Consider the following 15,586-nt stretch of genomic DNA (forward strand, 5'->3'; position numbering starts at 1 on the left):
TTGATCACTTGTTACGTCTTGTTATTGAATGTGATTAAATCCTTTGTGCCATCTTGAATGTTTAGCTGCATGTTTTTCTTTTTATGTTCACAAAGCGGCCAGCGTATCCTCGTGTCACCCCGTGTTGATGGAGGTTAGAATGGAGCCTGCCAAAAATGATTCATTTCTTTTCTATAACAATTTCTCAGAAAGAGACCCACTTTTCTCAGTACTTTGCAAAATCTATTCATTTGAAATAAATCAAGATATACTTCTGTTAAAGAAATCTTTCAATGGTTTCCCAAACTTCCTCTAATTGGTAGTTCATTCTAAAGGGTGCCTCCTCACAGGTCATCACCATTGTCCCTCTGTGGGTCACTGTTCCCTAACACAAAGCCCTTCAACTATGTTGTGCAACTACTCTGTTTGCAGACATTGAGAAAGAAGGGCCTAAACGGCTGTGACAGCCCAGACCCTGATGCAGACGACTCGGTCGGCCACAGCCCCGAGTCCGAGGACAAGTACAGGAAAATAAACGAGGACATTGATCTGATGATCAGCAGACAGAGACTGTGTGTAAGTACCTCTTGTTAAACCCTGAACCTTCCTCTCATCTTTCTTTCCTCTCTCTCCCTTCTTCTCCCCCTATGCTTTCTGTCGCTTCGTCCTCGTCTCCTCGTTTTTGTCGTCATCTGTCCCCTACCACCCATCTCTCCGTCCCTTCATCTGTGTCTCCCTCCGTCCGTCTCTGTGGTTGTGTGGGACCTGGCAGGCATTAAGCAGGAAGGAGAACAAAGGCGGCGAAAGTCCGGAACTCGAGTCGACTCTCATCCTCACCCCACGCACTGAGGAGAAATACAAACAGATTAATGAGGAGTTTGATCACATGATTAAAACTCATAAGATACCTGTAAGTACTGGGTTGACGCTACGCAGCATCCTCAGCAGGCTAACAAAATGCTGACTGGCCAGTAACTGTTGAGCTAACCCAGCTAACCACCATTGTTTGCCACTAGACTAAATAGACAAAGTGAGAGTGAGAGTAAGAGTGAAATGATATTGTATACTTACAGAGGAAAAAAATGACTTGATTTTGCTTGATTACAGTTGAGGAACAGTCCTCTAATTTGACATGACTGTAACCATAACTAGCAGGCATTTTTACAATAGTAATTGCAGACTTTCTCTCCTGACAAATTTGAACCTTACTGGGTTCCCTCCTTGAACCCGTTACCCATAATGCCTTGCCGGGCTCTCGGGGGAGGTGTGGTGTCTGCATGTGCTTTTCCTTTTCCTGCACCAAAACACAGCGCTCAGTCACCCGCAACAACAAGGACAGGCACTGTGGCAATGAAATAGCAGTAGACATTCAAAATCTCTTATTATTTTTCCTCCTTACTGAAATAAATTTTAGGCAAAGTCTTCAGTAGCCTAACGGATTATTTGTTAACAGATGTGTCAAGACATGTGAGCGGCTGGATTTGTATTATATTGTGTTAATTTTACAAACAAATGTAATCTATAGCCAGCTGCCAGAAACCGCAAAATAAAGGCTGCTCTCTATGTAAACTGAGCCTGCCTTTCATTCAGAAAGCAGCATGTTGGAATGGTTAGTGCTCTAGTCTTACAGAGAAAGAGATAATTCCATGGTAGATCATTTAGAGAAGAGAAGTGGTGTCTAAGCCGCGTGGAGCAGGGGGAGATGTGGTTAGAAGCAAGGCAGGGGTTGGTGAGCTGGGATGCCGTGGCGGTGTAGGGTGGGTTTGGGATCGGAGCTGGGTGGGGACGGGGGTGGAACAGCAGAGGTGGTGGTGTTGGGCGGGGGGGGGGGCTCTGCACACAACAAGTGGCAGTTCAGTGTGTGGTCAGGGTGGCTGCCAAGCACTGGGCCTGTGGATTGCAGGGGACTGTTGAGGGGACTGTGGGGAGAGACGGAGGAGGCAGATGAGTGAAAACAGGAAGGATGGCACCAGTTAAAGGACAGCTTACAGACGGGGCCCTTACACCCAGGGAAGGGGTGCGTGTACACACAAATGTGCGCATAGGCACAGCTCCCCCACTCTTAGAAAACACTGCATAGGGAAGTCTTGAGGTATAAGAGCTCCAACAAGGAATCCGAGATGGAAGAAATTACGAAAAGTCTTCAAAAAATAAAACCGAACCAGAGACAGCCCCTCACTGGTAATAAAAGAAAGATTTTGCCTGTGTAAAGTTGCAGTAAAAGCAAAACGTTCAGAGGCCTGCAATGAAATAATATTTGGCCTGCAAAAAGAACATTAGCAAAAGGGAGAAAATTGAAGAAGACGAAGCGGCGCAAAGGCACATAAGCCAGGCCGATCATCCCCCTGATGCTCTCCCTCAATGGCTCTGAGACACATGGCAGTAATTTAGGGCCCTATTTTCTACTTCCTAAAGCTAACATGCAGGATCAACCACTTCCAGGGCACTCCCAAGGTTAAGCCCTTCTGCCAAGTGACACAATAAACATGACAAACTAGACGCCTGGGGCCGACAGACTACCTCTACCCATGTTCCTGATGAGACTGCTGATTGATCTGAGTCTACCCCTTAACACTTTGCATTAGCTCCATGTGACAGACAATTACGTTATTCCTACTTGCATCCAGTTCTCCAGTCTTGAAGCTGCTTTTGCAAGAAATATTGCAGACTTTTTTGGTGAGGTGAAGACAGACTGAATTATCTATAGCTCTTTTCGAACAGTGGGATGCTATTGGCTTTCCTCCCAGTAAACCATAGCCTACTTATTTCTTATAATGTAATAAACCAGGGATGTATTTTAGGGAATATAAACGCAGTCACAAAAAAATAATGTTTTCTCAGGTCAACCTTTTGCCTTCACAGTAACAAATGTCACAACATGTAAAGGGCAAAACAAGAGTCCTTTACAGAAAGTAACCTAAACATTTGAGTGACAAATTATTGCCAACCCATATATCATCTTGGAGGCAATTTGACTAACGGAGAGGAGTTTTGTAAGCGCACACCCTTTAATTTCAGTGCTCCCCTCCACCGTCCATACTGTCTTGTATTTTTAGTTTTGTTCTAAGAAGTTGTTCCCTGTACTATTCATCTATGCATGGCTGTCTATTGTTAGTCGTCCATTTGTCCTTTTGAACTTGGCTGTCTGTCTTTTTTTTCTTTTGTGTTTGACTGCTTTGACTGTAGATAGTCAAACCATTTTAAATTCCTTTGTGTTCCTGGAGTGTTGAATTGTCACGTCTCTTTCTCTCTTTCTGTGTTCGAAGGCCTTCTTCCGTTTCTTCACTTACTGCAATCGTTCTAAAAGCGTATCTTTAGTCTAATCAAGCTCGTGTCTGTGTCTCTCTTTTTCCCTCTCTCTCCCTCTCTCAGCAGGCCGTGCCCCCATCGAACTATGACATGTCTGTGTCCATTCCCGTTAGCAACCAGAACAATCTCATTTACAGCCATCCCGGTGGTTCTCTAGGCAACCACAACCTGTTGCCACTGGCGCACCATGGCCTACAGAGAAACAGCATGTCTCCCGGAGTTACACACAGACCCCCCAGTGCAGGTAACACAGTTAGGGCCTCAATCGCACTCTTGCACCCAAGTACACGCTGTTATCCCATATGTCTATCTTCTCAGCTCTGTGTGTACCCGTTTGTCATCCTAATAGACACACACATCAAATGCGTGATTTATTTTATGACAGCTACCCACAGTATTCCACCTAAAGGCAGTGAATGAATTTAAAGTCCCTCCCAAATAAATATTCACATATTGCCTGCTCAGTATTTTGTTCAAAGTTGAAGATTGAATATCGTCTCAAACCTCAGCCTTACATTCACATTGATTTAGTGTGAGGTTCTACACATGGGATGTCTGGCCCTATGTATAGGCTTTGAGTTGCTGGTGACATAAGCAAATCAGGTCTGTTGGTTTGTTATTGTTGTCCAAAGTCCTTTTTCTGTCCCTCTGGTCTGAAGGCTGCTGCCCACACCCTCACCCTGTCATTACAACTGGATGCTAGAAGTGCTAGCACAAACTAAATATGAGTTTTGGCGCTTGCAGTATCCACACAACCGCACACGTTCTGGACCCTCCCACTCTTCCACCTCACATGGCTTAAAAATAATAATGTGTCATTTTTCTTGGACGACAGCTTAATGTATCCACTCGCAGTGTCCAGTTGCTCAGAGTGTTACAGTTTGAGTGGGAAGCAGTATTACTTCTAGTATCAGTACACACAAATGATGTACTGACACACAAAACACACAGTGGATTGTGAATAAATTGCGTTTGCTTCTGAAAGGCAAGCAAGGTAAGAGACTGGATGTTACGTGGGTGTCTATCCTCTAATGGTTTTCTCTCTTTTGCTCTCCTCTCTCTTTCATCTTTCAGGTGGCCTCATGGGTGCTGACCTCACCACTGGCGCAGGCACCAGTGCTGGTAAGAATGGCCTCCTCTTCTCACTCACAGTTGTCTGCTAACACACACACGCACAAACATGGCACCCACTCACCCACTCTGGGCCATAAAATGCATGACTAATAGTAACCCAAACCCAAGTGGAGATTTTGTCCATGATGTGTTGATGTTAGTGGTCGTGGAGTTCATCTGGGAATGTTTGCCCAGTGCTGGGGCTGTGACACATCCTGCCTGTGTTCAGCTATAAAACGGTGGAACAAGTGTGGGGAAACAGAAATAAAACCACACTAAATACTGAAGCAGCAGATTGACTGACGGGCAGTCAGAAGAGATGGTGGACTTTTGTCTGTTTTCTCTGTATGATGAGCCATCTCTTTATTTATACTGCTCTGGGATTTGAATATAAATACAAAATGACAACACCCATAGATCCCATTTAGAGCACACTCAAAGTCTTCACACAGTAACTGCTGTCATATGTGTGCAACCAAATTAATTCAATGTTTGGAGTGGCTCACCATGCCATAATGATCCCGTGGAGAGTAGAGCAGCCGATGTTAGAGGAACATGGGTACGGAATCTTAAGTGTTGGATTCTGTGTCAATGGATTCGTCCCTGAGGACATGTCAGGCCCAAGTTTATGGCAAAGAGACTCCATTTTAAAGGGTTACATTTTACAGCCAAGCCATACAGTGCAGAATGTAAAAATGGAGGGGCGTGGGGGGGTCAGAGGGGTACAGCTGGGCAGCCTTGTCTGGCCCCTAGGGCTCCATCACAAGGGGTCAACGCCTGGTTTCTCTGTCTGGTCACTCATCACACACACAACAGGACCATTTGTTGTGGCGTGCGTACCGTCGACAGCGTGCTGCAGAGCATGCTTCAAATGTAGCCTTTGTGTCACCGCGGCGAAGGAACAGAGGCGCTCTGTGAGAGCTGTGCGTCGCTCAGCAGCAGCAGCGAAAAACACGACGTGGAGAGAGAGTCATGTGGGAGCTAAAAGATTCCATTCAAAGCTCTCTTAAATCTCATCTAGGGAAGAGAGAAAGAGCATGTAGGGTGGGGGGTTGGGGGGGAACCCCAGTGATGAATATCCACTGATGGTGGAAGCATGTGTGCAAAGGAGAAACAGTGGGGGAACACAGATGGAAGTGTTCTGTGAACTTGGTCAGCCATTTTAATGATGTTCCTCTAAGTGACTCAGTGTGAGGTGGCCCAGCCACTGTGGCACCACAAAGGCTCTTTTAATGTTCCTATTCTCCTCACGGTGAGTTTTGATAAGCTGATTGTACAAGTAGCTGTAGTGTATAAGTGTCTTAAGTGGTGTGGCCTAAGTGACATAGGAGGTGCTTTGTGTGTATGTCTGTGCATGTGTGTATGTGTGTGTGTGGTTCAGACATGCACATAAACACAACACTTCCTTTGTGCCTCAGATGTCATGGTTCCACTGTCTGTAAAGAGAGAAAATGGCAGCTTTTAAGGGCCAACTCACATAGTACTAGCATTACCTGGGCTCCTCCTGAATTTTGGAAGGATTGCAGAAGTCGTCTTAATCCCGTAAGAATATGCCATGTCCCTAATCTGAATAATTCCACCGCTGATTAACTACAGTATTTTACCAATCACAGATCTTCTGATATTAGGAATTTAGTGTAAATTATCATCACAGTAGAATGTCTCAGTCTTTTCACAAAAGATTACTTTATTTATGTTCACTTTCCGGGCTAAAAAAGATGAAGAGCAGTGAAAATTAGATATTTAATAGACTTTTTAATGGAATTTCAGTAGGCTCATGTAGCCATGGAGTCATGATTTCCACCTTTGTGAGAATAGTCCATTTGAACAGGCTTCTTCACAACCTGACACAAAGTGACTTTTTTTTAAAATGTCATAGCCAGGGAGATTTTTTAATACTGTTCATAATAATTATAAAGTGGCACTGAGCACATTTTTTTAAGGAACAAGGCAAAGTAAATTGTTGTTGTTAGTTGCCTAGCAACACTGTTGTCATGACTTAAACTACTTGAAGTCCGAGCATATCATGTACTTGACATCCCATGTATAAAATAGAAACTTTAGAGTTCCTTTTCATTGCAGCATTAGCATGAAGATGCTCTATGTTTCAATCATATCTGGAAATAATCCTTGTGATTTGGCATGTAAATTTAATTGAAACACAGACTTTTTGTTTATCCTGTGCAGATACACCGCATGAAACCCAGACATGGGGGTTAAAGTCTAAATCACACGAGGTGCCCTAAGTAATTCTAGTCCAGTGCAAATAGGACATTTGCAGTTACTGAAAGGCTGAGTCATCATGTCTCTTCTATGGAAATATTGTGGGAAGTGTGTACGTGCATGTGTATGTTCGCTCATTTATATACAGTATGTGTTCAATCTGTCAACTCCTTTGCTGGCTAGGAGAGAGTGTGAGGAAAGAGACATAACGTGAGTGGAGGAGAAAAAAAGAGAGCTGATGAAGGGAGCTCCGGACCAAGGCCCCAGCTTGTAAAACCTCCCACCTTCATTTGTGCAATTATGTAGCTGTCATCTTTGCTCCAATCAGCAATCTGCCCACCAAACCACTGCGAGGATTTAACTCTTGTCACTTCTCACCTTGATCACCCACCAATTACTCCCTCAAATGAGATGCGTACAAGGTACATCTTTAAGACATGTCTGGTGAAAATCACACTGAAATACAAGATAAAAAGCCTACATACAAGAACTGACAACAAGGCAGGTTCAGTCGATCAAACAATGTGTGTCTCAATCTTGGCAGCATCTCACACCAACAGTACAAGTTGTAAGCGTGAGCGTGACACCTTAGTTCAGTTGGAGAATTCAGAGTTTGAAAGTATTTTGGCCAAACCGCAACGGAAGAGTGTGTGTGTTTGGGGAATAGAATGGAGCGCGCCTGTTAGACCACAACAGGACATCAGAAATTTGTACAGTAACGTACATGAGTTTAACCACACCTCTCCTTTTTGTGTGTGTGTGTGTGTGTGTGTGTGTGTGTGTGTGTGTGTGTGTGTGTGTGTGTGTGTGTGTGTGTGTGTGTGTGTGTGCATGTGTGTGTGTGTGTGTGTGTGTGTGACAGAGAGAGAGAGAGAGAGAGAGAGAGAGAGAGAGAGAGAGAGAGAGAGAGAACACTCTAGGGGTGCGCTAAGTTGTAACCATAGCACCTATAGAGACAAATTGCAATCTTCAGCTTTGTTCCAGCTGTCCCCTTCACACCTCAGAAATAGCAAAAGGCTGTTTATCTGAATCTCAGATCAGATGTTGTTTTCTATGTGTGAGCTTTAAAAAGCAGTAAAACCGACTCCTGGACGGGCTGTGTTTAATTTTGGTACTTCCTGTAAACGGTTGACGCCAGCCTGCGACCCAGCTCGTGCAAAGCAGCATTAGAAGAGGAGAGTGGAAATGAACTCTGGATATCGTGTCTTCAGCTGATATTATAGTCAAGCCAATGTGTCCCTATTGAATGCAACTTTGTCCTACAATCAGGGTGATCAAGCTCCAGAATAGGAAGATTTGACTCGCAGTTCTTGCTTCATTAGCTTAATTAGCCAATGATTTTACTTTTGAAATGCTTAAGGACTGGCCTATGCCACTCATGATCATAGTCATCTAGCAGATAATTGACTGGACTGCAGCCATCTCCACAGGGAGGCAATACACAGATGTCTGATTAACTGTCACCAAGATGAAGTCCGTGTCATCTTGACCAAAGTGTGTATTAATGTCTCTCTATAGCTCCGTCTCTTTTTTTTATTCATCTGTACAAAAACACTGATGTACTTCCTGCTGGGTTATTTACTAAAGTGTGTGTATGTGTGGTGTGTGTGTCTGTTTTATATGCGTATGAGGTCTCATTCATCTATCTCCACATGCACCCACTCAATCTCACAAAGGGCCAGCCATGAGAATGAGAGAACGGGAAAACTGAAGAGGCAGCTGCCTCTTTGCTAATGTGAGATTGACACTGGAACTAAGAGGGTCCAATACAAAACACACACGTGCATCCATATGCATGGCTCGTGCATAAGCAGTCACATTACAGCATTTCTCATATTCACAGGTCGTGCTGTGCTTATGTACACTGGTAGAAAAATGGTGCTTATGTAGAATCACGCACATGCAACGTTGTATACAGCAAAACATACAATAACACACAAAGTCTATGTCGTTAACATCAACTTGTACATGCTCACACATAACACATGCCAGCAGAGGCACAGACACATACACACACCAGCAGTCACACACACTGTTTTTCTCGTTTTCTGTCAGATGGCCTCATTTTCTCTCACCGCTAGCGGTCGTTTACTCTTCAGATTGTTCAAATTGAGCTTTTGAGACTTTTCATTTGCAAACAACAAAAACCTCGCTCTCAAATTAAACAAAGATCAGCGAGGGAAATTGCCAAGGAAGACATCTGCGACTCATTTTCCCCTGGAGTATATGATTAGGAAATTCATTTATGTCTAACGTATAATTCCTCCCCGTCTTTCAAGTGGGAACGTCCACACAGTGCCCTGTGTTCTACCCCTTGGAAGAAGGAAGGAGAAGTAAGGGGAAAAACAGCCTGCGGGATTGGGTTAGAAACAAAGACTATGTTGCTTGCAAGAATGCTCTACTCTCAGTTTTTTTAATGAGGTTGCTGGGATTTCGCCCCACCGGTTTTTGAGGAGGAAAATGGGTGCTGCACTTGGCCCTCCGTATTTAGGGGAATGCAGATCTGGTGGCAACTCCAAGGCAGGGTCTTTGTCTGGAATAACCACACGTGTTTAGCTCTGATGGCCAAATGATGGGTCCCATCCCTCTGTGGTCTTGCTACCCGTAATTAGATGTTTTTACGCGATTCACTGGCTGTCGCAGGGCACATGTAGCCTTAACTGACAGTGACAGAGGTGGAGGGTGAGGTCCTCTCAAGTGGGTGCCTTTATTGTATGACTGCCAAGCAAACAGTGGTGATCATCAAGGCAAAAACAGTACGCTTGTTTGATTATCTGCTCTGCCAGTGTGCACCACTTTTATGAAACACCATTTACAAGTCTCTACAGACTGGTGATTTAATATAATGTCTACCACCGGAAGTGGAGATGAGACAGAAACACTGAAGACGGGCACAAGGTGAAAATGGATTCCTGTAGTTCTTCATTAGGCTACACTGCCATCAACATCAGGATTTACAAGATTCATTCAACTTTTCAACAGTTTTAATAACATATAGCATTGCCTCTTTCTCCCCAACCTTTTATTTGCTCTCTCAGGAAATGGATATGGGAACCACCGCAACTCGCCAGGTCTGCTGGTCTCTCCAGGCGGCATGAACAAGAACATGCAGGCTAAGTCTCCCCCACCCATGAACTTAGGCATGAACAACCGCAAACCTGACCTACGTGTGCTCATCCCCCCTGGCGCCAAAAACAACATGCCCTCCATCGTGAGTAATCTTTCTATCCCTCTTTTCATTTCCCTACTGTATATCTTTATTTCTATGGGGGTCTTTAGGGTTTTTGGTTGTTGCTATTATTGATTTCCTTTCATGTCCCCTCTGCTGCTTTCATCTCTTCATATCAGACTTGGGTTGATGAGATTATGTTTGTGATAAACTTGACTTTTTTTTCCCCATGTGCTTTGGCAGCTTCTTATAAATGTACTTTTGGCCCAAGTCTGATATACTGTCAGATGTATTTCCTCTGCAGTGTCTGTGTGCGTTAGAGGGCACTTATGCATTAGGCCCTGATATTTCTTTCTCCTCTCTTTCTAATAAGGTGTGTTATGTTAGTATAGATAGTTCTTAGCGTCTTCTTTTCACATTCATTTTGTGTCTGTTGTCTCAATCTTTACAGCAGCTTCATGCCTAGATCCACACTTAGCCACCACTTCTATATTCTAACTTGCATTCACTAATTTGAATGTATTACCCTCCCCTTTTAATGCCGTCAGTCTGAGGATGTTGATCTGCTATTGGTAAGTCAGACTGCCACTCAGATTTAGAAATCAAAACAAAACTTAAGAATCTGAAACTTAAAAGGTTTTCTAATGAGAAACTGGTTAAGATAGTTCTCGAGAGCATAATGTGCCTTGTAGAGCTGAGAGTGTTGCAGTCACCTGTAACACTGACCTGGACTTTTGAAAGAAAGTGATAAATATTCACATGTACATTTATGTCCTATGTCTTAATTTGCATTATATTTTCGCCATCACCGTTGAGATTAGTACAGCTAGATACAGCGTTTTTGAAAAAAGCCGTCCCGACTCTAGAGTAACTTTCACCTTTATTGTTGCTGACTCTGCTGAAGGCTCCAATGTCACCTCTTGTGACATTTTGTGAGGGCACATAGTGCCATCCAGTGGTGTGTCAAAGTAAAAGCAGCCTGGCCTCTTTTCTGCCTCAGCCCTTTCGTATATCTACTCCTCCCTTCCTTCCTTTTATCTTTTTGCCTGCGTATAGAGTCTTGCGCCGCACAAGTACAGCTCACAGCTTTTATTACTCAGAATGTAGAAATGAAACGCAACAAAAGATTACTCTTTCATTTTTGCATCAAACCTCCATTATTTTCTGCCAGACCTCCCCTCTGTGTGCCTCTCCCTCGCCGTCGCTACCCTGTGTTGCCTTGGAGACCGATGGTGTTACTATAGCGACAGTGGGCCCTCGGAAAGGGTGGTAAATGATAGGGTTGGCAGGGTTCAGCCGTGCCGCATGTCAAGTGATTAATTTCCCCAGAAGTTGGCATCGCATTTATTCTCTCAGCATCTGTTGAGTGAAAGAAAGAAATGGAAGAAAAGAAAAAAAACTTTCTTTTATTGCAGTGTTTTGTTTGTTTTGTCTGGGAGTTGGTTTCATGTTCTCAAGCCTCTCCCATCTCTCCTGCTCTCTGTCTCTGTCTTCCCTTCCTCTGTCACAGAACCAGAGAATAAACAACTCCCAGTCTGCTCAGTCATTGGCAACCCCAGTGGTATCAGTAGCAACTCCCACTCTACCAGGACAAGGCATGGGCGGTTACCCATCTGCCATCTCTACTTCTTATGGTACCGGTATGTACTGTGTCATCTTTACATGTAAAATTCCCATTTATCTATACTGTAAAATTCCTATTGCCATTTGTCCATTGACACATTATCTGCAATAACCTTTTAAATGTTTTAGATAATATGATATAGTTTCAGTTACCCTGTACTATACCCACATATCCCAACGTTTTGTTGATGTGTAAAAAATATGATTTGACTCATTTCAAGTATGCGTTTCTTTTGAAACCTCCTTCCCAAATGTAAAGCGTCATACATGAATCCAACAGCAGATGGTGCTATTGCCACACCAACTAACACAGAACACATTCACGTTACATCACGGCAGCATTTTCACCTGAGCTGCATTCTCTTTGCAATTTTGCTTGAACTTCTTTGGACAACTTATAATCTTAATCCGCCTCTTCCTTTCTCCCGTGTGTTTGTACACAGAGTATTCCCTGAATAGTGCAGACCTGTCCTCCCTGTCTGGCTTCAACAGCGGCAGCTCCCTTCACCTCGGCTCAATGAGCGGGTGGCAACAGCAACACCTTCAGAACATGCAGCATTCAGCCCTCGGCCAGCTAGGGTGAGCGCATTGAACTTAATATGAAGTGTTGTTATGAAATGCATGATGTAACACATAAATCATTAGTGATTATTTTTTGATACCTCGAGAGTCCTTCACTTTTTTCAACTTTCACTTGCAAGGTCCAACACAAATATCACTCCTCCCTGTTTTCATAAATATGTGTGTGTGTTTTGTGTGTTTCTGCTTGCATGCATGTTTGTGTGTTATACACACTTTTAAAAAATCACTTTGTTTCTTGCTCTGTAACTCTGTAACCCCTTTGCGTTTCCTTTCCTTCCTACAGAAATTGCTCTAGCTCTCACTTATGTCAGGGTTCAAATCTCTCCCTGCCCTCTGCTCAAAGCCTGCACATCAAGTCCGAACCTGTTTCTCCTCCTAGAGATCGCACCAGCAGCACGGGGGGCTACGGTGGGGTACCACCTCCTCAGAACCCCTCGTCCCGCCAGGACTCGGGACGCTCCCCTGTTGATAGCCTGAGCAGTTGTAGCAGCTCCCATGAGGGCAGCGACCGCGACGAGCACAGGAATGAGTTCCACTCGCCTCTGGGACTGGCCCGGCCCGCCCTGGACGAGCGCGAGAGCCCCTCCATCAAACGGGTGCGCCTGTCAGAAGGATGGGCCACATGATAGCTCTGTCCACTCCCCGGCAGTGCCCCCGAAGTTGCCCTGAGACCCCCCCCCGACAACGCAGCGTTACGATGCCCCCAAAGTCAGCTCCCTCCTCTTCCTCCTCTCACTCGATATCACGAGTCACTCACCACCCAACCCCATGGCCTCTCTCCTTTTATCTCTTTAACGCTGAAGGAAAGAAAAGGGACAGCCCCTTTTTCAAAAATATGTTTGTAATTTCTTTTTCTTTTCTTTTTTATTTTCTTTTTGCTGAGTGTGTGTGCTATACATATTGACATTATATAAACCAGTGGGGTGTTGTAATGGGGGTTTGGGAGGGTGGGTGTTGGTTGGGACAGGATCTGGGGGTATTTTTGTTGGGGAACTATGCATAAATTGTATTGTGTGTGGATAAAAAGAATCACGTATGCATATATCTTTACACGTGTGTGTATGTGTACATATATGCATATCAACAAATAATCAACAAAAAAAAAATAGTCAGGTACTCTGTTTCATAAAACGTACTTACACTTTGCCTCAGCGATATATCAGTGACTAGAAAAAAATAAATGAAAAAAAAAATAACATGAGAGTGAGTGTGTCCAATGGAAAACACTTTAGCACTTGAGTTGGGCAAACAATACATGTGTACAGTGTCGGTTTCATTGCTATATACCTTCTCTGCAGTTCTCCCTTGCAAAAATGTGTGTTAACATTAGATGATGTCATGTTGCAGGTTCAACGTATTTATGTAAATAGAGGGTGAAGGGGGGAAGGGCAGGGGTCAAAAAGTTGCCAGACATTACAAGATTTATTTACTCACGAAATGAAAAGCTATTATGCAACATTTGAAGGATTGTACAGGTAAACAGGCAGACCCAACGCTAGATATGTGGAACCTTTGATTTTTTAGCGCTCCCCTTAAAGAACCGGAGCTGAGCGAGGACCACCCTTTGATCTGAGAGCTACGTTAGTGTAATCAAGAAAACTCTGGATCTAGTATTAATATTCAGTATTAATAAACAAACAAAAAAGGAAAAAATAAAAAACAATTGTACGATACACTTGCTTATATTTTCATATGAAAGGAATACAATGCAAAGCATTTTTGTGGCTTTTTGTAGTTTCTATAAGCCAGAATGTGTTTTTGATAGCTTTGCTAATAAGAGATGGATAGTTCACCCAGAGGGGAAATGAGAGGGCTTTGCAGCCCTAAGCCATGGAAAAAAACGACCCGAGATCCAATGCTTTGCTGAACTGTTTTATCTTTGTAGAGGTTTGTTTTTAAACGTGTATTTCTAATTATATATAATAATGGTAATATTAAGATTCTTTAAAAAAAAAAAAAACAATCTGTGAAATTAACATGCTTGTGTATAGCTTTCTAATATATGAATATATATACTAATGATTTTTTTTTTTTTTTTTTTCTTGGTTTCTTAGTGGAGTTTCTATGTGCAGTTGCACATGTTGTCTGGTTTGTTTGATTTGAGCCCTGAACAGTGCTGTTCAGGCGTGTATTTAGTCTAACCTTAAAAACCAGCTGGAGAGCATTGCCAGGGTTTGTGTGACGGAGGAGAGACAGGCCTCAGCGCTGAAACACAAACCTGTTAGTGGAAAATGTCATGAGACTGGAACTCGGGCTGACACGGAAATACACGTTGACACATGATGTACATGATTGTCAAACAGATGAGGAAACGTGGCTGACCCTCAATTCATGTCTAGGTGCATTCGAATGCATCCGATATTTCATTCTTTACCTTAATTATCTAATTTAATAAAGTTAATCTCATAAAACATGTTGTTTTGACATTAGCGGTGTTCTGTTCCATTTCAAATCTTCACCACAAGCCCAGACCCGATCCATACTATTTTTCTTTTGAATCATATTTATGTGATATCATTTTGCAAGTGCGTTGCGATTAATTATCCCTGATGATTTTGCAAACCTAATTTGACTCGACGTCGTCCTGTGTCTCTTTATGTTCCACTCTTCAAACCGGGGTCCCGCGTCATTTACCACACGTCACATCATGACGGTTCAGTGTCAGATACACAAGGACATATTGATCATGCTGGTATGAAAGAAGCACAATTGTTTATTTTAAATAAATAGCTGTTATGATTTTCTCTTTTTTAAACAATGAAACTAGCCACATATCTCTCTGCCTCCCACTCCCGTATCTGCTGTCACTTAAGTGTTATAATATTTTTATGTGCATATTTCATGCAGGTTCACTATGTTGTTACTGTATACAGTCTGTGTAGTCAAACAGGGGCAGAGCCTCTATAATGGTGTTCTTCTCTTTTTTTGTTATTTTATTCAATACAAAAAGGTTGAGAAAAAAAATAAACATGATGTTTCAGGCAGCATAAGTGTGGAGAAACCAAAGCCAGTGGCATTTCTGTGTTGTAAACTCAACTTTTATTTTCACATTCATTTATGGTTTTTTGCAAGCATTGAAACAAGAGAATAAAAGAATTTGCTCAAATGTACAATTGGTTTCACATTTCAATTTGAGTCAGTCACACGTAGCTTCAGTAACAATACCAACCACAGTACTGTACCTGTTTTGTCGCTCATTTGTCTCCCTGTGCGTTGAAAAGGTTATACTCACAAAGGTATTTTGTATTTACAGTTTGCTCAGAATCGACAGAATCATTCAGGCCTGATCACGTGAAATGCGTGCTTGCTGTCCACTTGATCAAACACCACACACTAATTATCAGGCTTCTTAATAACTGATTGAAACAATGCCAACATGTCCAGATGGCTGATTAAAGTGCTGTAGTTTTGACAAAAATTTGAACCAAAGACACAGAGAATATATATATATATATATACATACATATATCTTTGTTTTTTTTTCTTCTCATGTGATACATTTCAAGGCGTTCTTTTTCATCACCTGTTGATCAGTTGTTCTGTCATTATTATAATAGACTAAATGTTGGTACCTCAAAATTGACCCAA

General features: G+C 42.8%; 1 protein-coding gene across 11 annotated transcripts in view; it reads left to right on the plus strand.

Annotated features, from left to right (window-relative positions):
- Positions 1-12,650, plus strand: part of mef2cb (myocyte enhancer factor 2cb) — a 70,374-nt gene extending 57,724 nt beyond the window's left edge. For 3 of the 11 annotated variants that reach the window (XM_039802676.1, XM_039802674.1, XM_039802673.1), the window contains 8 exons: positions 412-555; positions 3,352-3,532; positions 4,363-4,410; positions 9,663-9,835; positions 10,342-10,365; positions 11,304-11,433; positions 11,860-11,995; positions 12,282-12,650. In XM_039802676.1, the coding sequence (XP_039658610.1) occupies positions 412-555; positions 3,352-3,532; positions 4,363-4,410; positions 9,663-9,835; positions 10,342-10,365; positions 11,304-11,433; positions 11,860-11,995; positions 12,282-12,624 (1,179 nt within the window). In that variant the 3' untranslated portion in view covers positions 12,625-12,650. Of the gene's footprint in view, positions 1-411; positions 556-751; positions 890-3,351; positions 3,533-4,362; positions 4,411-9,662; positions 9,836-10,341; positions 10,366-11,303; positions 11,434-11,859; positions 11,996-12,281 lie in introns of all 11 variants that reach the window. The other 8 variants (XM_039802678.1, XM_039802679.1, XM_039802682.1 and 5 more) reach the window with 8 other exon arrangements.
- The last annotated feature ends 2,936 nt before the right edge of the window (positions 12,651-15,586 follow it).

This window comes from Perca fluviatilis, chromosome 6 (assembly GCF_010015445.1).
Source record: "Perca fluviatilis chromosome 6, GENO_Pfluv_1.0, whole genome shotgun sequence".
Classification (NCBI taxonomy): domain Eukaryota; kingdom Metazoa; phylum Chordata; class Actinopteri; order Perciformes; family Percidae; genus Perca; species Perca fluviatilis.